The 25,424-nt window shown below is 40.0% G+C and overlaps 1 protein-coding gene across 4 annotated transcripts in view; it reads right to left on the reverse strand.

The window, feature by feature from the left end:
* Positions 1 to 20,410: 20,410 nt before the first annotated feature.
* LOC124616656 (epidermal retinol dehydrogenase 2-like) overlaps positions 20,411 to 25,424 on the reverse strand; it is a 350,044-nt gene continuing 345,030 nt past the window's right edge. For all 4 annotated transcript variants that reach the window (XM_047144987.1, XM_047144994.1, XM_047145008.1 and 1 more), the window contains one exon: positions 20,411 to 21,336. In XM_047144987.1, coding sequence (XP_047000943.1) covers positions 21,264 to 21,336 — 73 coding nt within the window. In that variant the 3' untranslated portion in view covers positions 20,411 to 21,263. The remainder of the gene's footprint in view (positions 21,337 to 25,424) is intronic.

Here is a 25,424-nt window from a genome sequence, read left to right on the forward strand (position 1 = left end):
CTGAAACAGCCGTAGAGATTAATTGTGTTCTTCGGAATTAGTTGAAAGTGATGACCAACTGTGTTCTACAGTAACAATACAGACACAATGGTAGAGCATGGGGATGCATGAGTAGACAAGTTCGTAGATCCCAAAGTACGGGCTTTAGAGTCTACTTGCACTGCTTTTTTTCATCCTTTATCCGCACCATTATCCTCCCATCTCTCGTTCACACGCGATGTAGCCCAAGTTAGGATATCACACGTTATTCAAAACTTTTATCTTTCAGCAGTGAAATTCTCGCATATTATCTTTCTTCTAACGAACGTGGGCACCTGGCTCAAGCCAAGCATGCTCTCCCGTTCCATCTATATAGACTCCATAATCCTAAGTCATTACAGAAAGAAAAGATGAGGAGGTGGAGCAGTGGCCTACAAACGCTGTGACTAATTACCGCATGTGGTACTCACATCCAATTGTAATTAAGACAAACAAGTCGAATATCCCTACGTTCGTAAGTAGCAAATTCCTTAGCAATATCTACTTAATCTGCTTCCTCTACAGACCTCTAAAAATAGGAAGGATGGCCTGTTTCGAAATTGACCTTTTTAAATTCTATTCGACTTAGGAACATAAAGTAATACTAGTAACAGATAAGTATTCTTCCCCTTCACTTTCAAATTCACTTGTGTAGTTTTTCTTCAAATGTAACTATATTTCAGCTTGCACCTACCTATAATGCACCCTATAGTCACACCTTCATACAAATATCTGCCACGAAATACACAAGCAAAGAAATTTGTACCTGGAATCAGCTCACATCATCATATTCATGACTTTCTCTCTAAAATATCCAAGAAATGAAGTGTAACTGACAACATACAGAGACTTTAAGTGTATCAGTGTACCGGAACATGCATCGGAGGTGCAAGAAATAATCTGCGAGACGACTTCCTCTCCATTCCTGGACTTGAAAGACAAGCTCCATGGATTTACTACCAAACTATTTCAATTACACAATAAATATGCTCCCTCAGAGATCGGAAACTGAAGGAAAAACCTGCACCTTGGCTAACGGAAAACAGTTCCTGAATCTCGGAGACACCACACATTGGACTTACAAATGACCTCCTACCATCGAAAATAAAACTGATTATAAGCAAAAAGCAATGACAATCAATCAGTCTGAGAGAAACCATAACTAAGGCATGCCAATACATTAATCTAAAACATAAAGCCCAGGTGCTCTATGGAAAAACTTGTGTGACAGAGAAGAATAAGCGAAGTAGAAACTGCAGCTGATCATTTTGTTCCAGCCAAGGAACTAGATGACTACTTCACTTTAGTGACAAGAGCCATTAAACTATAAGCAAAACATAGACCTACTGATTATTTCACGAAGGTAAATCATAGCAGTCGCGATAAATCGTGTCTTTAGGTGACAACGCCATCGAAAAAGTCTTCAGATCAGCATTTAATGTACAGGACAGCATCACAGTGCAAGTGATCAAACTTATTGCTGACCCACTACTGTTCAAATTAACTACTGCTCCCTAGGCCTTAAAGCTCTTCCATGAGCAACACAGCACAAACACTCACTCCCATGAGAGTACAAGAGTAGTATGACAACCAGAGCACCACCCCATACTGCATTCTTGCCAAATTTATTCAAGATGGTAGATCCAAGTTGGCAGCAATAGATGTGGCAATGTTGCAATTACTTCATGGTGGGAAGTTCAGATTTTGGTGGGAAAAATAGGTCAGTTGGACTACCTCCAGAAACCTAACCCCCTCCCTCCCCTCCCCCTCACCACCCTTCCCTAAGAAGATGGTGGGAAGATCAAATTTTGGCGGGAAGAATATCACTTCGGCTACCTCCACTAACCTAAGACAATGGTAGAAAAATTTTCGTGGCAAAAATGTTCACTTGGACTACCTCCACTAACCTAAGAAAATGGCGGGATAATTTTGGCGGAAAAAAGGTCGCTTGGGCTACCTCCACTAACCAAAGTCATCCAACCACCACGTTTTCCTTGGAAATGGCAGGAAAAGGGCTCGGCCTGTGCGCTGGTGGATAGGATGGACATAAGTCTTTATTTTGCATGCAGTCTTTATTTAAACAATTTGAGTTGTCATAGGTAGTTGCTCCATCCAGTGTGTACACTATGAGGTCCTGAGTCCAACTTCACTAGCACACAGTACTGCGACCAGAGGTGCTGTGGTGCAATGATGGTCTGGGGAAAAATGGTGGGAAAAGGACTCAGACTGTGTCCAGCTGCTAGAGAGAGGAAGGGGTGTACTTTATTTATTTTCAGTGGGAAGTGGGAACAATTTCTTTAGGGACGGATTTCACGTAGTTTATTTATTACGCTGGTACAGAATGCTCACCCTGATGTGCTTTTGTTCACAATAACTAACCTAAAGACCAGCAAGCTACTCGTAAATTACCGAAATAATGCAGTACACTGATGTACAGACATGCAAACAACTCGTAAATTGTCAAAATAATGCGTGTAAATGGCTCTGCGCACACACACTCAATAATTATAAACTGCCGAAATAAAGCATTGCACAGCCTACAGACCTGCAAACTGATCGTAAATTTCGAAAACAATGGAGTACACTGATGAACAGAGATGCAAACAACTCGTAAATTGTCAAAATAATGCATGTAAAACGCTCTGAAGACATGCTAACTACTTGTAAACTTTCGAAATAATGCATTGCATAGTTTACAAACATATTCATAAAATAATGCCGTACACTGACGTACAGACATGATCACTAAGCGCAAAATTGTCACAAATAATGCGTGTATGATGCTCTGCAAACACGTTCACAATGCTTAAACAGCCGAAAACAATGCAGTGCACAACCACTCGTTGCACGTAAAAACGCTTTCGAACTATCGTTAAGAAATTCGACCGCATCGTATCTGCGAACTGTTCCCTACAGAAGCCCCAAAGTGCGCATGCTGTGGCAGTGCGAGTTTGTCGGTCCAACATTTGAGACACGTCTGGCCCTGTACATGTTTACCTAACCATAGTTGCTGGTGCGATGACGCAGAGATGTTTGCCTAGCGACTCAACCACACAGGCGCAACTAAAAGGTTGTCAATGTTACACTGACGTCTCATGTCTATGTAAATAAGAACTAAGTCTCCCTCTCAGAAATTGTAAAGTGTCTCTGAAATAGTTAACGCTCGCTTTTGTTGTTGTAGGAGTTTTCGTGATGTCTCAGCTTGTCTTCCTGGAAATTCTTGTCCTAGCAGGGCCTGTTTACAAGACTAGCCTGGAATGAGTCTGTAGAAGCTCCTATGCCCCAGCACAAAGGATGTCTTGTCAATGAATGGAGATTATGATTGGCTCTTACTGAATGTTTGTTGTTGTTGTGGTCTTCAGTCCTGAGACTGGTTTGATGCAGCCCTCCGTGCTACTCTATCCTGTGCAAGCTTCTTCATCTCCCAGTACCTACTGCAACCAACATCCTTCTGAATCTGCTTAGTGTACTCATCTCTTGGTCTCCCTCTACAATTTTTACCCTCCACACTGCCCTCCAATACTAAATTGGTGATCCCTTGATGTCTCAGAACATGTCCTACCAACCGATCCCTTCTTCTAGTCAAGTTGTGCCACAAACTTCTCTTCTCCCCAATTCTATTCAATACCTCCTCATTAGTTAGGTGATCAGCCCATCTAATCTTCAGCATCCTTCTGTAGCACCACATTTTGAAAGCTTCTATTCTCTTCTTGTCTAAGCTATTTATCGTCCACGTTTCACTTCCATACATGGCTACACTCCATACAAATACTTTGAGAAACGACTTCCTGACACTTAAATCAATACTCGATGTTAACAAATTTCTCTTCTTCAGAAACGGTTTCCTTGCCATTGCCAGTCTACATTTTATATGCTCTCTACTTCGACCATCGTCAGTTATTTTGCTCCCCAAATAGCAAAACTCCTTTACTACTTTAAGTGTCTCATTTCCTAATCTAATTCCCTCAGCATCACCTGACTTAATTCGACTACATTCCGTTATCCTCGTTTTGTTTTTGTTGATGTTCATCTTATATCCTCCTTTCAAGACACTGTCCATTCCGTTCAACTGCTCTTCCAAGTCCTTTGCTGTCTCTGACAGAATTACAATGTCATCGGCGAACCTCAAAGTTTTTATTTCTTCTCCATGGATTTTAATACCTACTCCAAACTTTTCTTTTGTTTTCTTTATTGCTTGCTCAATTTACAGATTGAATAACATCGGGGATAGGCTGCAACCCTGTCTCACTCCCTTCCCAACCACTGCTTCCCTTTCATACCCCTCAACTCTTATAACTGCCATCTGCTTTCTGCACAAATTGTAAATAGCCTTTCGCTCTCTGTATTTTACCCCTGCCACCTTCAGAATTTGAAAGAGAGTATTCCAATCAACATTGTCAAAAGCTTTCTTTAAGTCTACAAATGCTAGAAACGTAGGTTTGCCTTTCCTTAATCTTTCTTCTAAGATAGGTCGTAGGGTCAGTATTGCCTCACGTGTTCCAACATTTCTACAGAATCCAAACTGATCTTCACCGAGGTCGGCTTCTATCAGTTTTTCCATTCGTCTGTAAAGAATTCGCGTTAGTATTTTGCAGCTGTGACTTATTAAAGTGATAGTTCGGTAATTTTCACATCTGTCAACACCTGCTTTCTTTGGGATTGAGATTATTATATTCTTCTTGAAGTCTGAGAGAATTTCGCCTGTCTCATGCATCTTGCTCACCAGATGGTAGAGTTTTGTCAGGACTGGCTCTCCCAAGGTTGGCAGTAGTTCTAATGGAATGTTGTCTACTCCCGGGGCCTTGTTTCGACTTAGGTCTTTCAGTGCTCTGTCGAACTCTTCACGCAGTATCATATCTCCCATTTCATCTTCATCTACCTCCTCTTCCATTTCCATAATATTGTCCTCAAGTACATCACCCTTTTATAGGCCCTGTACATAGTCCTTCCACCTTTCTGCTTTCCCTTCTTTGCTTAGAACTGGGTTTCCATCTGAGCTCTTGATAATCATACAAGTTGCTCTCTTTTCTCCAAAAGTCTCTTTAATTTTCCTGTAGGCAGTATCTATCTTACCCCTAGTGAGATAAGCCTCTACATCCTTACATTTGTCCTCTAGCCATCTCTGCTTAGCCATTTTGCACTTCCTGTCGATATCATTTTTGAGACGTTTGTATTCCTTTTTGCCTGCTTCATTTACTGCATTTTTGTATTTTCTCCTTTCATCAATTAAATCCAATATTTCTTTTGTTACCCAAGTGTTTCTACTAGCCCTCATCTTTTTACCTATTTGATCCTCTGCTGCCTTCACTATTTCATCCCTCAAAGCTACCCATTCTTCTTCTACTGTATTTCTTTCCCCCATGCCTGTCAATTGTTCCCTTATGCTCTCACTGAAACTCTGTACAATCTCTGGTTCTTTCAGTTTATCCAGGTCCCATCTCCTTAAATTCCCACCTTTTTGCAGTTTCTTCAGTTTTAATCTACAGTTCATAACCAACAGATTGTGGTCAGAGTCCACATCTGCCCCTGGAAATGTCTTAAATTTAAAATCTGGTTCCTAAATCTCTGTCTTACCATTATATAATCTATCTGAAACCTTTTAGTATCTCCAGGGTTCTTCCATGTATACAACCTTCTTTCATGATTCTTAAACCAGGTATTAGCTATGATTAAGTTATGCTCTGCACAAAATTCTGCCAGGCGGCTTCCTCTTTCATTTCTTAGCCCAATCCATATTCACCTACTATGTTTTCTTCTCTCCCTTTTCCTACTGACGAATTCCAGTCACCCATGACTATTAAATTTTCGTCTCCCTTCACTAACTGAATAATTTCTTTTATCTCATCATACATTTCATCAATTTCTTCGTCATCTGCAGAGCTAGTTGGCATATAAACTTGTACTACTGTAGTAGGCGTGGGCTTCATGTCTATCTTGGCCACAATAATGCGTTCACTATGCTGTTTGTAGTAGCTTACCCAAACCCCTGATTTATTATTAATTATTAAACCTACTCCTGCATTACCCATATTTGATTTTGTATTTATAACCCAGTATTCAACTGACCAGAAGTCTTGTTCCTCCTGCCACTGAACTTCACTAATTCCCACTATATCTAACTTTAACCTATCCATTTCCCTTTTTAAATTTTCTAACCTACCCGCCCGATTAAGGGACCTGACATTCCACGCTCCGATCCATAGAACGCCAGTTTTCTTTCTCCTGATAACGACGTCCTCTTGAGTAGTCCCCGCCCGGAGATCCGAATAGGGGACTATTTTACCTCCGGAATACTTTACCGAAGTGGACGCCGTCATCATTTAATCATACAGTAAAAGCTGCATGCCCTCGGGAAATATTATGGCCGTAGTTTCCCCTTGCTTTCAGCTGTTCGCAGTACCGGAACAGCAAGGCCATTTTGGTTAGTGTTACAAGGCCAGGTCAGTCAATCATACAGACTGTTGCCCCTGCAACTACTGAAAAGTCTGCTTCCCCTCTTCAGGAACCACACGTTTGTCTGGCCTCTCAAGATACCCCTCTGTTGTGGTTGCACCTATGGTACGGTTATCTGTATCGTTGAGGCACGCAAGCCTCCCCACCAACGGCAAGGTCCATGGTTCATGGGGGGGGGCTCTTACTGAATATACCCGCTAAATTACTAATGCGGTCAGTGTGGGTGCACTGTCCGCCACTTTTCCCTGCAGTGGCAAAAGTATTTTGTACAGATCGCCATATCACACTGAAAGTTACACCTTGCAAATCATCGCTTCTGCATGCTGCGTATAGCTATCGAACATCAGAAACTCGTACATATACTGTGAAGACAGACAGCATAGGCACAGGGACCGTATATAGCCCTTGCAGCACTAGATATTTCCTGTGAGCTCGGTAGGTCATCCACTGTAGCCGATGGTCATTAGTCATTTGCCCCCGCACACACACCCTAGCCCAATGTGTGACCAGAGCACCCAAAGCAGATTGAGATCACTCTCCAAATTGTTGTATGAATGCTGAGTCAGTTCCCCTCAGCACAAAGGCATTACTGTTTCTGGCCCCGACTTGTTTGCTTTCTACACCAATCTCAAGACTCTGGAATTACAAGAACATATGTATTTTCACATGGTTTGCCCAGAATATCATACCATTTGCATGACACTTCTCAATATCAAGCACATATCAGTATGCTGCCAATTGCTTGCACAGTATAATTCTGAAGATATAGACTCACAATTATTTCTCTAGAAAGCCAAAATTTTAGCGAGGTGCAGCGTGCTGTAAACCACTGAATATCTAGAAACTTATCACGGCTGTGAAGATCATTACATGACAACTCGAAAAAAATAGAGGAAAGAAATATTTCCACTCACAAATACTGATGTCAGTGATATAACAGATTCCAAATCACTCCTATAATTTACAAAGTAAACTAAACAGAACCAACAAATGTATGTTCCACCCATCTTTCACCTGCTAGATGCACACACCACGGTTGATGTTCTATCAACCAAATAAAGGCAGACTTGTGCAGAAGCAGTCAATTGGACAATTTACATTATAGGGAATAATGGTACAGCACAAACAGATGCCCATATTGAATCTTCTCAAATTTCCACAGAGAACACAAGTGATCAGGAAGGGTGTTCATCACATAGTGAGTATTGGTTCATTATTCAGCCATCTAGAAAGTGACACGGTTAAGTCAGCGACATTCCTGTGCCCCAATCAGTCTTTCATTCGGACGGCTGCTGCCATTAGCTGGAAATGTGAATCATTCCTGCCACAGGCCACCGCTGCCATGTAATCCTTGCACACCAGACAGAATCGTCCTAGGAAACCAGCCACATATATTTCATCATTGTACTTACAATTAAATATTACGGTTACGGTCTTAATTGGATGGTATCTGACAATGAGCGATGTATCGGAAATACTCCTGATGACAGCAGTGGCTCTGGAAATAGAAATATCTCTGCCGTTCTTATGACTTGACATACTTTTCCGAGTAAAAAAAGAAATTTCATTCCCTTTGTGGCTAGTGTAGTATTCCACATCAGATCCATACCTTCCTTACGACTGGACATAGTCATTTTCTTTCCGCATGTCAGAACACACGTACTTTATAAGCCTGATACTCAAGGTAAACTTACCATGCATCCCCTGCTACTAAATATAATACTTCGCCAAGAACTGATTGCTGGCAATACAAAACAATACTGAGTGAAAATCAGTGATGGGTGGACATGTCTCATGGGTTTCTTTTTTTTTAATTATTATTATTATTTTTTTTTTTTTTTGCGAGTGGTGCCACAGTGTCTTATAAAGAGAAATGCAACTGTCTTACAAGCCGCCAGATGTTAAAAAAACAATCGCAATGACTATGTTACTACCACAAGAGGTCTTGGTTCTATAGGTGCTCACAAGTATCGCTAACAATACCTGTGTCAAGAACTATACAGGCCTTATAAATTGAGGTATGGCATTACTTTAAATGAAGTGGTTTTTCCAGACATATACCACAACACTGAATGTAGACTGTGATCACCAGAGTGTATATTAACAGACCAACAGTGCAGCTACACGTCGCTGATGGTGTAAGCTCATAATAAAATCACAGAATTTAGAAAGTTATTCGGCTAAGGAATGTGGTATGAAGTCAGTATTTGCAACTCCCTCATGCCGCTGCTATATATTTCTCCAGTATTTGTAGTGCATTCTTTCTTGAGGCCACGTCAGAGGTTCTGTGATATACCCACTGGGTCATAGGTGATGGTTGATGAGAATAATCACATACAGTAGATGGTATACTGATTGAGGTCATAAGAAATGTATACTAGCTTTTAAGATCTCTAGTGCTTGCTCTCCAGTAGAAATGCTATCTGTGATTTGGAATCAAGCCTTTCCATTCAACCACATACCTGTGCTGGATCCTATGGAGAAGTCTTTTAATGATTACAACCACTAGTTGACACTTGATTAATTAACCTGATTAGTTAACTAGTTGACACTTGATTAATTACTATCTAGTACAAATATCATCATCATCATCATCATCATCACCGTCATTGAAATAATAGAGGCCATTTCTGTGTCAGAAGGGGAGGGCTGTGGAGAACGGGGAGGGAGGGGGGAGAGTCATTAAAGTCAAATTGCAGTAATGACAAAGGTTTAACATTATATTGCATATAAGATTAATCTGCCACACCTTGAAGCAAAGGAGCTCCTTGCCAACTGTTGACTGCACTTGGGAGGATCCTGTATTAACATATGTCATGCTATTTACAATTTTTTTGCAGTTTATTCTTTAGTTTGTCTGCAAGCTGAGAATTCATATTCATACAGCAACAGATGTTAATAATTTGTCAGTAAAAATAATGTATTCTTGCTGTCAGTGGTTTGTGAATTATCATTGTTGTTGTTATGTGTGCACGATGGGTATTAACAGTACCAGTTGGTCAGCAATGAGGGTGCCCATGTCGCCTGCCACCCCTACCCCCCTCCTCCCCTGCACCCCACTCACTGCCTCTGCAGCTCATAGAGAAAGTAAAAAACAGTTTAGTCAGTTTTTTTTCTCAAGAAAATAACTTTAAAGTTGGTCCTACGTAGGCTTTTAACAGGATTGGAACTGGCTGCTTGCAAGTCACCACTCACCTTCCAAAATATTTAAAATACCCTGTACCCCAGGCCTAGGGCCCCTCCCCCCCCCCCCCCCCCCCGCCCCCGCCCCCGCCCCCGCCCCCTTCCTCTACAAAATATCATATGGGTGCTCATGGTTGGCAATATTCTTGGGATGCACACACATTTAGACATGTGTTTTTGAATAAAACCAAGAAATAGCAGACAACTTAGGATGAGGTTCAGTTTAATTATTTTGCTGCAGCTACAGTGTAAACGTACCTGAATTTCCAGTGTGAAGAAATTCATTGTATTTTGGCATTTGATTTTTTCCAATAAAAGTGTTTGAATTGGTTTTTGGAGAAGAAATTATTCTTTCAGTAAACAATAATTTTTTGATCCACCACTGTTGCCAGTTAAGTCGTTGATTGTTCATGTGATATTTCATTACTGCAGGAACATACATATTGGCTGATTGGAAAAATGGGTCTGGAGAGGAGTATTTTAACAGCATCACTAATATCTTTATGGTAATGTTACAAATGGCAATGCTGGTTTTAGAACATGAATTATGCAAAGAAGCTCCAGAGCTAAGGTCTGATCACTGACATGAAGAAATGGTGAGTATGAAATAAAGTTTTCTTGTAATGCTGTCTATTATGCCTGGTGGATTGTAACAGTGGGAACAATAACCAATTTTAATATTTCTGCAATTATGTACATCTTAATAGCTGATATAGTAGTATCAAAAATGTGTAACAGATATGTTAACAGTGACTTAATTGTTGAAAGAGGCAGTAATAACCAAGAAACTGAAGCAGATAGTGTGTAGAGTAGATGACATTTGTAATATGACTGATGAAAACTCAGATTCAGTTGTGATGGAGAATGTAAATTCAGATTCTAATATGTTAAATCCAGGCACTACAATGAATGATTCTGGTGTTAGAAACATTGGTAGTATTGGCAGTATTTAAAACAGATGAATGTAGACTTGCATAGAATTTAAGGGAACATAATGCCATTATGCAAGTTAATCAATAAATAAGATGTAAACTCATGCAAAGGCATCAGTAAAACAGACAAAAACATGCATGAGTTAAAGTAAATGAAGTACAAAATGAAGGGAAGTGAGAAGCATTTTACACAAAAGAGAGACACAAGCTTGTAGAATTGACAAATACTGAACATTCTGCTGGCATTCAGGAGAAAAAAAAAGGTAAAGAGAGAGAATCTGAGGTTTAAAACGTTCCAATTCAAATTAATCTTACAGGAACAGGATGTTCATCACATTTCTTAACCAGACTGTGTAATTCATAATGACACTTATTACACAAAAGTTAAGTAATGAAAGTAATTCAAATGTCAAGTTGCTCTCTGATGTACAGCAGTCATTTGATCTTGAAATTAGTGTTATTAACTGGATCAACTGTTCAAAAGCATACAAAATGACAGTGCTGTCATGGACTGAAATGATATCAAAGGAGATGGATTCTTTAATGCATTAATGCTACAATGATAACTGTTACTGCAAAAAATTAATTGAGAATGTTGTCACCAATGGAAAATTGAAAGAGTTTTCCCTGAATGGTAAACACATTATGATGGATATTATTAATGAATGTGAAGATGCATCTCCACGAATAACACTTGTATTTGAGCACAACATGTGTGTCACAGAAGAAGAAGAACAAGAAGAAGAAGAACAAGAAGAAGAAGAACAAGAAGAAGAAGAAGAAGATCGAAAGTATCCAGACACCCTTATGTAATGTGGGATTGACCACTAGATGCCATTAGAGGTAGACCCACCAGTATAAAATGGGCTGTGGAGTATTGTGTTGTGTGTAGAGAAGCAAGAACAGCAGAATGGATTTGTCAGGAAAGATTAGTATTTCCAATCAAGGACAAGTCATTGGATGTCACCTGACTGAAAAATTCATCCAAAGCTTTTCAACCTTCTGAAGCTGTCTTTGCCAACAGCTGCTGACATGAAGTGGAAATGTGAAGGATGAACTGCAGTTAAACAAGACCAGACATACTTCATGTATTGAGAGAAAGGGGCTGTTGTAAATTACAGAGGGTGGTTGTAAAATAAAATAAAATAAAAATAAACAGATCACAAGAAATCAGGAAGGAATCGCTTGCAAGATCTAAACTGCTGCCAGCAGTCCAGCTAGCTCAATGCCTGTGCATAGGAAGTTACAAAGAATAAGGCACAGTGGTCAAACAAATCCTTGTAAGCTACTTTTCTGTAGTCAATGCTGAGCTACACTTGAGGTATTATAAAGGGTGATACCACTAGCAACCCTGGAGATACTATAAGGTTTCAGATAGATTATATAATGGTAAGACAGAGATTTAGGAACCAGATTTTAAATTTAAGACATTTCCAGGGGCAGATGTGGACTCTGACCACAATCTATTGGTTATGAACTGTAGATTAAAACTTAAGAAACTGCAAAAAGGAGGGAATTTAAGGAGATGGGACCTGGATAAACTGAAAGAACCAGAGGTTGTACAGAGTTTCAGGGAGAGCATAAGGGAACAATTGACAGGCATGGGGGAAAGAAATACAGTAGAAGAAGAATGGGTAGCTTTGAGGGATGAAATAGTGAAGGCAGCAGAGGATCAAATAGGTAAAAAAATGAGGGCTAGTAGAAACCCTTGGGTAACAAAAGAAATATTGGATTTAGTTGATGAAAGGAGAAAATACAAAAATGCAGTAAATGAAGAAATGAAGCAGGCAAAAAGGAATACAAACGTCTCAAAAATGAGAGCGACAGGAAGTGCAAAATGGCTAAGCAGGGATGGCTAGAGGACAAATGTAAAGATGTAGAGGCTTATCACATGAGGGGTAAGATAGATACTGCCTACAGGAAAATTAAAGAGACCTTTGGAGAAAAGAGAACCACTTGCATGAATATCAAGAGCTCAGATGGAGACCCAGTTCTAAGAAAAGAAGGGAAAGCAGAAAGGTGGAAGGAGTATGTAGAGGGCCTATACAGGGGTGATGTACTTGAGGACAATATTATGGAAATGGAAGAGGATGTAGATGAAGATGAAATGGAACATATGATATTGCGTGAAGAGTTTGACAGAGCACTGAAAGACCTGAGTCGAAACAAGGCCCCCAGAGTAGACAACATTCCATTAGAACTACTGAAAGCCTTGGGAGAGCCAGTCCTGACAAAACTCTACCATCTGGTGAGCAAGATGTATGACAGGCGAAATTCCCTCAGACTTCAAGAAGAATATAATAATTCCAATCCCAAAGAAAGCAGGTGTTGACAGATGTGAAAATTACCAAAATATCACTTTAATAAGTCACAGCTGCAAAATACTAATGCGAATTCTTTACAGACGAATGGAAAAACTGGTAGAAGCTGACCTCGGTGAAGATCAGTTTGGATTCCGTAGAAATGTTGGAACACGTGAGGCAATACTGACCTTGTGACTTATCTTAGAAGAAAGATTAAGGAAAAGTAAACCTATGTTTCTAGCATTTGTAGACTTAGAGAAAGCTTTTGACGATGTTGACTGGAATACTCTGAAGGTGGCGGGGGTAAAATACAGAGAGCGAAAGGCTATTCACAATTTGTATAGAAAACAGATGGCAGTTATAAGAGTTGAGGGACATGAAAGGGGAGCAGTACTTGGGAAGGGAGTGAGACAGGGTTCTAGCCTCTCCCCAATGCTATTCAATCTGTATATTGAGCAAGCAGTAAAGGAAACAAAAGAAAAGTTCGGAGTAGGTATTAAAATCCATGGAGAAGAAATAAAAACGTTGAGGTTCGCCAATGACATCGTAATTCTGCCAGAGACAGTAAAGGACTTGGAAGAGCAGTTGAAGGGAATGGAGAGTATCTTGAAAAGAGGATATAAGATGAACATCAACAAAAGCAAAATGAGGATAATGGAATGTAGTCGAATTAAGTCGGGTGATGCTGAGGGAATTAGATTAGGAAATGAGACACTTAAAGTGGTAAAGGAGTTTTGCTATTTGGGGAGCAAAATAACTGATGATGGTTGAAGTAGAGAGGATATAAAATGTAGACTGGCAATGGCAAGGAAAGTGTTTCTGAAGAAGAGAAATTTGTTAACATTGAGTGTTGATTTAAGTGTCAGGAAGTCGTTTCTGAAAGTATTTGTACAGAGTGTAGCCATGTATGGAAGTGAAACACGGATGATAAATACTTTAGACAAGAAGAGAATAGAAGCTTTCAAAATGTGCTGCTACAGAAGAATGCTGAAGATTAGATGGGTAGATCACATAACTAATGAGGAGGTATTGAACTGAATTGGGGGGAAGAGGAGTTTGTGGCACAACTTGACTAGAAGAAGAGATTGGTTGGTAGGACATGTTCTGAGGCATCAAGGGATCACCAATTTAGTACTGGAGGGCAACGTGGAGGGTAAAAATTGTAGAGGGAGACCAAGAGATGAATACACTAAACAGATTCAGAAGGATGTAGGTTGCAGTAGGTACTGGGAGATGAAGAAGCTTGCACAGGATAGAGTAGCATGGAGAGCTGCATCAAACCAGTCTCAGGACTGAAGACCACCACAACAACAACAACAACAACAACAACAACAACAAGAACAACAACCACTAGCCAGTGGATAACCGGAAATGAGTGATTTAAAGTTATGAATCATGGTATACCCTGTGACAATTTGATGGAAAGATTTGGGTTTGGAAAATGCCTGTGGAACGTTACCTGCCATTATCTGTAGGTGTTCTGCATCACAGTGTCATTTATTGATAAACTTCTGAGATCATAGGTTTCTGGAAGAATCAACCAATGTATTGCTTCCTCCTAAGTGTATCGCACAAGAAGTCTACAAAGATAAAATTGGAGAGATTTGAGACCACAGAGAGGCTTTCTTCCCATGACCCACGAACATTCATGACTGGAATAGGAAAATGGGCAGAGGAGGAGTGACACTGGTACACAAAGTACCATCCATGACACACTGTAATGCAGATGCTGTTGCAAATGTATAGAGCAACAATGAACTATGAAGAAGGTGGTGTTACGGTATGGGGGTATTTTTCTGGGTTAGTGTGTGGCCTCCCTCATCCCTCATTGGGTTTAAGAAAATGCTAAATACAGAGGATATGAACACTTTTTACAGCATTATGTACTGCATATTGTTGATGAACAGTTTGGAGACAAAGATTTGTTTGTATCAGCATGGTAATCCACCTTATCATAAAGCAGCATCTGTGAGGCAATGATTTGTAGACAAGAACATTCCTGAAATGGACTGACCTGCACAAAGTCCCAAAGTGAACCCACTGAAACAGCTTTGGGATGAGAGAAAACATGGACTTCAATCCAGACATCAGCATCTAATATTACTACCTTCTCTGGATCCAGTTCTTGAGGAAGAATGGGTTACAATTCCTCCATAGACATTGCGACATCTCATTGAAATTGCCCCAACAGATTTCAACCTGTCAAAGGCAAAAGGTGGACACAACCCATATTAATGTCCACTAATAGGTATCCAGATTTGTTTGATCAGCTAGTGTAGGTGCATGAAAATTTATCATATCTTAAGAGCTCAAAACAATATTTCCTGATGAATATTTGTTCAATGATCTGCAGAACAATTTACTAAGCCACATAACTGAGAATGAAGTGCAACAGCATCCTTGGAAAAGGAATTCAGGTGAATGAACAATCAAGAAGCAACATTATAAGTGAACGTGTAATAGACCGGTTGAGAATACCTCCAGCAATTGTTTAAGAGAATTGCATATTTCTAGTGTGCATTTATGATCTCGATGAAGCAACTGAAGTGGAATCATGACATTGGAAGTGCTTGTTTATTTTATTTTCTGTGTCCAGAACACCACACATTAAAATATAGTGTATGTGGATCATAATTAAATTTAAAGTTTAAATATGTTTTGCCCAATAATTAGCTACACAGATTGTCGTACCATTAGTTAGTTGTAAATCTAGTGGGGCACAGCTTGTGTCTAGCTTTGGAGACTTCAGTAAGTGGTTGTCTGTTTGGACATTTCCATAATCACATAGAAATTCCCCACCAAAATATCCCCATCGAGCAAGGCTATTCTTGCAACTTGAGACCCTACTCCTCAGCCTTTTGAGAACCTTCCAGGTTGTGAAGGATTTGTTATTTCCAGCCGCAAGTTCTGTTTTTGACCTTGACAAGTGTCTACATGTTTGGTGGCGGAGTGGCACAAGTATTACATCTACCTGATACTGCTGTCTGTTCTTTCTGTTTATTTACAAGGTGTGGGGGCAGTGACATCCCCAATGTTACCATTCAATCATCATACCCATGCAGCTGGCTCATGACAGTAACAGAACACCAGCATACGTGGCATCACAAGTTTGCGCACACCGCACTATGAAGCACTAGTGAGGTACCAAAACACAGTGTACCACAATATGAGCTGCTAACCAAACAGTGTGCACGAAATATGCTACCAACCCACGGTGCAACACTGTGTGAGCTACTAAGATCAATGTGTGTGGAATATGCTGATTCATCCAAGGCACATTGCCACTATATGCTGCACTGGAGTCTGTGTGTATGTAAACACACACAAGTGGAGTACCAGCCACTGTGAGATCTCATTTACGTGTGACAAACTAAATGCCACTAGTATCTTAAAAAAACCAGAATCCTGAAAGAGTCCATTATTAAACAAACAATTGGCACGAGTCAGGTCAATAACTTGTTAATACCTCATATTTGGCATAAAATAACGTGTGATTCCTTCACTTATGTTGTTACAAGCCCAAACTAATTGTCATTTCACCTGCTATCAATGCCCCTTAAAATAATTAATAATTTCATTTGCCTGAGCTCTACAAATATTTTAACTTTACACACATTGTTTCTTCCTGTTGGCAATCAGATCACATCTCTGAAAATGTCTTGAATAATCCATGTCCTAAAACTAGTGTAAGCATATGTAACACCTCCTTGGAAGGGGGAGTGGCAGGGAGAGAAAGAAATCCGCCATCCCTCACTCCCCTCTCCCACCACCATCCCCATCCCTACCCCCTCTGATTGTCCTTGGCATAGACGCTTAATAATGTTGACAATGACTTAGTTTAGTCTAAATCAGTTGTGTTAATGAAACTCGAGCATTTGATTTCAATAAACGAAAGATTTGTGTGTAGCAGTGTACCCTCAGTTTTGGGCATTTAAGTGGTGACATATAAACAGCTCATATTGGCAAATGTGTGTGGTTGAGGTACAAGAGAATCAGGGAATAAGACTCATGATACTAAAAAGGAACTTATTGAGAAGTAAAAGGCAGAGAATAACCAAAATATAGATGGTCTGTTCAAAAGAGCACACTTGTGGAAACAAAATGTGCTGCTGGATAACAACCAATACAGTGTTTCCCAACTCTGTACATTGTAATCTGCTTGGCTCCTGCTTGCTGGTCAAGATATTGGTGCTCAAACCTGTCCCACCCTTCAAGAATGGCAATACTCACAGAGTGTGCAGTTAGGCTTCTTACAGTGATGCACTACAAACTACCAGCTTTCAGTTTCAATTTTTTTCCATACGATTTTTACCTGACTGTTAAAACAGCTCAAAATAACTTATTTCTGAAGTAACTAATTTCCATTTTTTATTCCTATTATTTCCTGAAATAAATGTAAAAACTGAACAAAGATTTTCCCGTTAATTTGTCAATTTTCAAGAGACACTGGCAACAGATGAGCTATTTTCTATTTTTATTGTATATCATGAATACATTGTTAATTTTTTAATTTATTACTGCTGATGCTATTGATGCAGGTTTTGTTCCAGTTGTTATCTTGCCTTCACTTGTGAGGTGTTTACCCTGTTTTTCATTATGGATACTTGGAGGCCAGATCACCGTGTGTAAATGGTTGCATACTGCCTAGTTTGCCCTCCAAAATGCTAATGCACAGTTCATAGCATTCTCCTTGTGGAACCTATGAGCCATAATTTGTCATTGGCTAATAATGTTAAATGTGGACAGTCACAAGGAGATAGATTTTCAACGTTTTGTGACTCTGAATATAAGTTGAAAGTTTGAACAGTATTGCTGAGTATGCCAGTCAGCATTGAACTTATTATGATAACAACATGAAGGGTTGTTAAGTGACAATGTATGCATGGTGTACTCATGTAATTACTCTGAGACCTGGACAGACTGAACAGTGTACAGAAATAATGATGTCCCATTCACGGCTGAAGAGACAGGGCACTCTATTGAACTGCAGAGAGAATGCTATTTCCCTGGTACTCCCACTACACATGTGGCTCTATGTAGCGATTCCTTCAGTCAAAAGAATATTGAGAAATAGGTTTACAGTAATAACTAGCAGTTCACCCCAGCTAGCACTAAGTATCTACAGTAAGATGACTGGTCTGACATAGTGGTAACAAATTGTACACTCATACGTACCTTCTAAATCAGTCCATCTCCATATCCAAATCCCTGCAGTAGTTCTTGAGATTAGCCTTCACATACAGACAGAAAATCTCTATGGGAGATGGTAAATACTTGGGTCAGGCATGTGACACATAGTTGTTGGAGCTAGTGAGGAGTGGCGCATGCTGAATGTGACGTTGTGGCATGCACTGTCAAAGCGTGATAGAACAGAGGGAGGGTAAACTGTTGGATGGAGAGTGTGGGATCAGTGAGTTACCAGGAATTGAGACCAAGAGCATTGATGGAGTGGATGATGTGGTGTAACTTCCATTTGTGTAATTCAGAGACACAGGTTCTTCCAGATAGCCTTGGTTGTGAAGCAGCTATTGAAATTGAGGATATTGTGTTCAGCTGCATGTTGGTCAACTTTGTTCTTGGCAACAGTATGGCAGTGTTGGCCATACATTCTGGTGGACAACTGCTTGACAGTCATCTCACGTTAAAAGCTGTGCAATGTTTGCAGCAGAGTTGGTGTATGACATAGCTGCTTTAACTGGCCTCTGAAGGGATACGATCAGTGGGTGACAGGACTGGAGGAGGATGTACTGGGTGAGTGGACTGGGTAGATGTTGCACCTTGGCCTGCCACTGGGATGATCACTGTGGCAAATGGTTGGGAGTGTGAGTGGCATAGGTAAGGACTATTATGATGTATAATAGGGTGGGTGACACAATACCACATTAGGAAGGGTGGTACAATGTCCCTCATTTCGGGGCATGGAGACAGATAATCAAAGCCCTGACAAAGCCAGCATTGGTAAAACTATACCTGAGGTGGACGTGTGACCATCAGCACTGGACGTTCATGCCACTGGGAGGGCACAATCTGTTGTCTTCCAGGCGAACAGCACCTTAACACATGTATTAGGGTACAGCAGTGGCAGTGGCTTCGTTACGCTCTTGGGAACATTCACATAGGTCCAGTAAGCTTGCGCAAGGCACTATGATGGCCAAGGAGTATCATTCACTGGTTGCAGACAAGTTACACTCCTCCATGGCAATCACGTTTCCTGACAGCAGGGGCATTTTTCAGTAAAATAATGCCCCATCTCACAAGGCCAGGAATGTGATGAGTGATGCAAGGAACACAGTGACAAGTTCCAGTTGATATGCTGGCCTTCATACTCACCGGATCTGAACCCAATGGAACACATCTGGGATGTGGCTGAATGTGTCGTTCAGAGCTCATTTCCCCCCTCCCCATTCACCCCGGAATTTATAGGAATTAGGTTACTTGTGTGTGTGTGCAGATGTGGTCCAACTCTGGCTATTAGGTAGGTGGTCATAATTTTCCAGCCGATCAGTACATACAGGTGACCCATTTGTGTGGTATATTTTCAGTTTATCACTAGCTTGCTTTGACATAGCAGATACTTACTGATCAGTGTGTGCCACAGGTACTCGACACATTTGGCCTACACTAGTTAAATGGACTGCATTTTGTACTGAGGCAAATAATGAACTGATTTTGAAAAACATACTGAACTTTACTTTGGTCTACCTATCATTATTCGCTGTCTTAATTAAGAACAACATTACACATACACTATCTCCAACTCCAGCATGATCACCATCAAAAGAGCAGAACTGCAGGTGAAGCACAATCCAAAAATATGTTTCCTTCAATATAATATGTTTATGAGGACATTGCACAGTCCATAAAACTAGACAAAGCTTTCTTTTACAAAGGGACATTTTCATCCATGTCTTCTTGTAACAGCATTCTTACCACCACTGTTCATTCAAAGTGGGTAAATTTTGTTATGCATTCCCCCCAGGGAGTTCTAGTGTGCAATCATCCTTTGTTCAACACCTGAGCACAAACAGGGAAATCTTGATTGTAACATTTATTTTACTGTGTATATAATGTAACAGTGTTGAACCGCAATCAAATAGTACACATTATATACACATTAACACAAGGAAACAAAGGGGAAATGTTTTTCTGAAGCAAGGGAACAAGCTAACAACAAAATAATGAAAGGAATAAGGTAACAGAAGAAGGCCATGCAATGTTTTTAAGTACTTTGTGCAGTCCTAACCCCCCCCCCCCCCCACTCTACTTAAATACTCATACAAAAAAAGGAAGGAAAAAACCACACTAACTATTAAGGACCTTAGTTATGAATTTTCCTCCAATTCCTGAACTTTGTCACGGAAGCATTTTAATGAACAGCTTGTTTGCACCATTAGCTGGACTGAGGGATAACAAACCAGTGTCATTATCAATTTTAGAGGTAGTAACAAAGTAATGTAGGAAAATGTATTAATGACAGCACAAATGAGAGTTGCAAACACATCCAGACACAAAACATTGCACTGATGGCAAGAATGTTGTATTCTAGTACAAAAATACATATTTGTTGCATAACATATTGCCATTATATATTACAGAATATCACATATATAAAAATATATATGATTTATTGTTGTACACTGTGCAAAGACAAATAGATACTCACTTTAAAATCACATGTTTATCTGTAAGTTTACACAATTACATTTATTGTAGTATTGTATCAAAAAAATTCTATAATTGTTGTACAAAATGGAGAGAGAGAAATAAATGCTGTTAGAACGTGTGTGTCCCTTAAATAATTTTTGGCATTTGTGGAAGTCTTTTCAACTTCTTCTAACTCATCACCATACTTTTATGATGAAGAGAAATACTTTTTATTCATAAGGGGTAAATCTGTTACTGGAAAATCTCATTTGATTTTCCTGCTTTGGATGTCTTTCAGTTCTGTTTTTTTATGAATAGCACACAGCAAAAGTTGGTCATTATTTTTGCAGGTAATATGTATCAATAATTGCAACAACATGTGTTACTGTTGGCAAGGGAAAAAGTATCTTTTTCCTATCTTCTGCCAAATATATCACTAAAATTAATGGTGAATCACAGAAAATTAGAATTTTGTTTCTGAACTCCACATATGTAAGTGATTTGGTAATAGAAAAAGACTACACAATAAATCAACTGTAAAATATCTGATGTTTTCTATACAACTGCCTATGTACATGTCAATATTCACATTTTGACACGAAGCTCACTTATTCAAGTCTCTGTGTTGTAAACTTGTGGTATTTACAAACAAAATTTATCATTCCTACAATTGTAGTAGAAGAATGACATCCAAGTTGCTAGTTGAAGACATTGTTTTATTTCTGACTATTCACTCATCATGGGCACCCACTCCACTGTCAACAAAATCCTTAATTGTGTTTGTTGCTTTCAGTGGCAGCAACCTAAAATTTAAAAAAAACAAGAATTACATGTTTTTCTCTATTTATATAATTTTATAAATAAAAAGTTTATTTAACAGTTAGAATAATTTCTGCACAATAAAATGAGCTATATGAAAAACAGTTTAAAAATAAACAACTTATTTCTTATGTTTATGAATTTAAGTGATGGTTAATAGAACTAGATTCTTGAGTGTAATGAAAACCATGCTAAGTGATATGTTGTGGACACCCAGAGGAGGAAGCTACATGAATATAGTGGAGTACAGTATGTTAGCAGTAGATGTACTGAGGGATACATCTTATCTTCGCAAATCACAATGCTGTTCTCCAAGTCATACTGTATCAACACCTCTGAGAGCAGGAGTTGGGTAAACTATGCTATAGCATTGCTTCTAAGAAGAGAAATCATGTGTCCTGGAGAAGAGTGCATTGTAATGTGTCATCATGGCAAATAAATATTATGTGAATGACTGTCTGACACAGTGGAGTGTTGGGAATGCAGATTAGATGGTTGATTGGATGATTAAAGGGACAAAACTACTAAGACATCAGTCCCTTTTTCCTCAAACAGGCAGGTCTACATGACAGCAGATCAGGGAGAGCCTATCATGCAAAACCCAGGGGAAGAAAACTCCAAGGTCTACAAAACGTCAACAAAGGCAAGAAAAGAGACAAAAAGAAGAAAGAGAGACAGAGGAAGAGAGGAAGGTAAGGTGCCCTATCTAGGCAGCAGCCAGAGGCCCCTGAAAGCAGAGTGCACTGAGGGGACATACACCTCCCAGCCCATACCAATTATCAGAGGCACACCCCTCAGAAATTGCATACGGAAGACTAACAATACAAAGAGAGACATAGAGAGACAAGAGATGAACAAGTCTAACAGACTATATGAGAAGGTAGAAGAACAGTAAAAGAGCAGGTGGGGCCAAGACCAGGCTGGACCACCGCGCCCAGTCAGTGGCAGCCCAGTCTGGACAAAGGAGGCAACAGAGTGTTCTGCCGACATCTCAGCAGGCTGATAATGTTAAGTGGTCACGTGTCAAACAGAGTGGTAAAACCCTCCTTCATGAATAAAATGTAAAACTAAGTCAGCCACTGAGGCATCATCATGTCCTAATAGAGAGTAAGGGAGATTAAGAGTCTGCAGCAGGGTGGCTACATTGGGACAGTCCAGGAAAATTTAGACCACCATCAAAAGAGAACCACAATGACAATGGTTGGGTCTTCATGATGGAGGAGATGACCATGAGTCAGCCAAGTATGGTCGATGTGCAGCTGGCAAATAACTGCAGATTCCTTGCACGAGGCTTGCATGGAGGACCTCCACAAATTCGTAGTATACTGTATCACCTGTAGCTTGTTTGGTAAAGCAGACTGAGCCATTATGTATTCCAGATTCCTAAAACTTGTTGGCATAATACCAGTCTCAAGAGTGAGTTTATTAGTAGCCAGTTTGGCCAGGCTATCTGCGAGTCCATTCCCTGGGATCCTGACATGGCCGGGTGCCCAGGTGAGAGTTACTGAGTCTCCTCATTGTTGCAGTGCATACAGGGAATTCTGGGTAGCAATGACCAAGGGGTGGCAAGGGCAACATCAGTCAAGAACTTGCAAACTGTTCAAGGAGTCGCTGCAGCTGAGAAAGGGCCCATCTGTGCAGGAATGGATACACTCAAGAGCATGAGAGATGGCTACTAACTCCATAGTGAAAGCACTACAGCCATCTGGCAAGGAGCACAGTTCAATATGTCCTCTGTGAGTAAAAGCAAAGCCCACCTGACAGACAACCATCAAGCCATCTGAAAAGACTACTTCTGAACCCCAGGATGCACCAAGGATTAAGAAAAATTGATGACAAAGGGCCTCGAGAGGAACGAAGTCTTTCAGATTTTGTGATAGGTCAAGACTAAGCTGTGTCCAAGGGATGCACCACAGAGGTGAGCAAGTCTAGAGGAGAGGTGGAAGAGGAAACAAAAGGAGATGAGGGACCAGACACGAACTGTGATTGTTGCAGGAAATGGATTGGAAAGAGAAGAATGTAGTTTGGATGCTTAGGGAAGCTGTGAACTTGGGTAGCACAATTGACATACTGTTGTTGGTGCTGGCTGGAGTGGCCGAGTGGTTCTAGGCACTACAGTCTGGAACCGTGTGACTGCTACGGTCGGAGGTTCGAATCCTGCCTCGGGCATGAATGTGTGTGATGTCCTTAGGTTAGTTCGATTTAAGTAGTTCTAAGTTCTAGGGGACTGATGACCTCAGAAGTTAAGTCCCATGGTGCTCAGAGCCATTTGAACCATTTTTTTGTTGGCCCCTAACCTGTAATGGAGGGACCCCAGCCTCCACAAGTAAGCTGTTCACAGGGCTAGTTTGAAAGGCTCCTGTTGCAAGTCAAACCTGCAGTGGTGTATTGGATACAGTATCCACAAGGCTGAGAGTGATGTTGAAGTGCTTACCAGACTCTCATAATCAAGGCAGGATTGTATCAAGGCTTTGTAAAGCTGCAGAAGAGTAAAAATTGCACCCCTGCTGGTGTTGAGGGCGGCGGGGGGGGGGGGGGGGGGGGAATTAAACAGAAATAAAGTAACAATGGCAAAGGAAACAAGACAAAGAAATCACCCACAGGATCCAAGCATGTTGTAACTTTTGTCAAACAGTTGAGGACCTAATATGAAACGAGAAAGTACCACAAAAATGTAAGAGCATCATCTACGAAACCTATTACATTCCAGTTTTGAGATATGATAGTGAAACATGAACATGAGAAGTAAAGGTATCAGCAAAATTCAGGCAGCTGAAAAGAGGTTTATCCATAGCACAGTCAGAAAGACATGGAGGGACAGACCCTTGTAATGTGGGAACCTGAAACAGACTCAAATTTTAAGACTACCAGACAAAATAACATTGAGCGGGTGAGATGATATGGACATACATGATGCATGGATGCTGAAAGACTACCGAGAGTAATGTGTGATCTGACACTCAGAGATGAAGGATCAAGACTTAGGTACAAGAATAAGGTGAAATCTAACACCATGCAAGGAGGATATACCTGGGATAGCATTGAAGAGGGATTGAAATTTAATGCTTGAACTGCTCTGGATGTGTTGATGTGTGCGCCTTTGTACCTGTCCCTGTGAGCTCTGAACATTCAGAGCACACAAGGACAGGTACAAAGGTGTGTGCACATTAACACATCCAGAGCATTTTAACTGTTAGTGACCATGACTGGTGGAGAAGCCTCATTTGTCAACCCACTGAGTTAGTTGGAATGATGATGGTGATGATGATGATGAAAGTACCAAAGAAAACTGATGAAAAGGAGAAAAGGATGACAGTAATCAAGAAGAGCAAGAAAAACTTCAGTACACTGATCTCTACCATGACTCCTAAGGTCTAACTATATTTTTTTACTTGTACTTTTAATGAATATAGTATTGCACAGTCAGTTACTAACATCCTTATTAACCCCTTTCACCTTTTCATTTTTAATCTCTTTTTCTTCCATCTACTGATATTTCTGATAGTGATGCCCCCCAAGCCTTCTTTTACTCCAAGTTCATTTTCCAAGACTTTACTTCTATCAAAGCCACATGCTCCAGCATGTATCAGTATTACAGATCATCATTTAATATTTTTTACTCTACGAGTACAAGAACGTGAAAGAATGAATAAAGATTTTCAAAAGTACTACACATTTTGTGCTGAAACAAACTATTATTATGGTTTGCATGTGGTGACCAAGACAGTAAGAGAAAAATGAAAGAAGTGTGCCGAATATGATAATAAAGAAATGAACAGGATAAATTTCACTATATACAGAAGGCAGTCATCTCCTAAAAGTTGGAGAAGTGAATGCAGATACTAAAGATATAAAATACTTTTTAACTGCAGTAAATAAGTTGATTGCACATAATAAAACAGACTAAATTAATGAAATTCAAGTTAAAAATCAGAAAATGCTGAAGAAAACACTACTAGAAGTTTTAAAAAACAATAAAATAGAAGAGAGTAAAGTACATCCATTTTCGAACAAGGAAGTAGGCATGAATTAGGAAGGTACAGGGAATATCAGTCAGTCCCATATCTGATAG

The sequence above is a fragment of the Schistocerca americana genome, chromosome 1 (genome assembly GCF_021461395.2).
Source record: "Schistocerca americana isolate TAMUIC-IGC-003095 chromosome 1, iqSchAmer2.1, whole genome shotgun sequence".
NCBI classification, from domain to species: domain Eukaryota; kingdom Metazoa; phylum Arthropoda; class Insecta; order Orthoptera; family Acrididae; genus Schistocerca; species Schistocerca americana.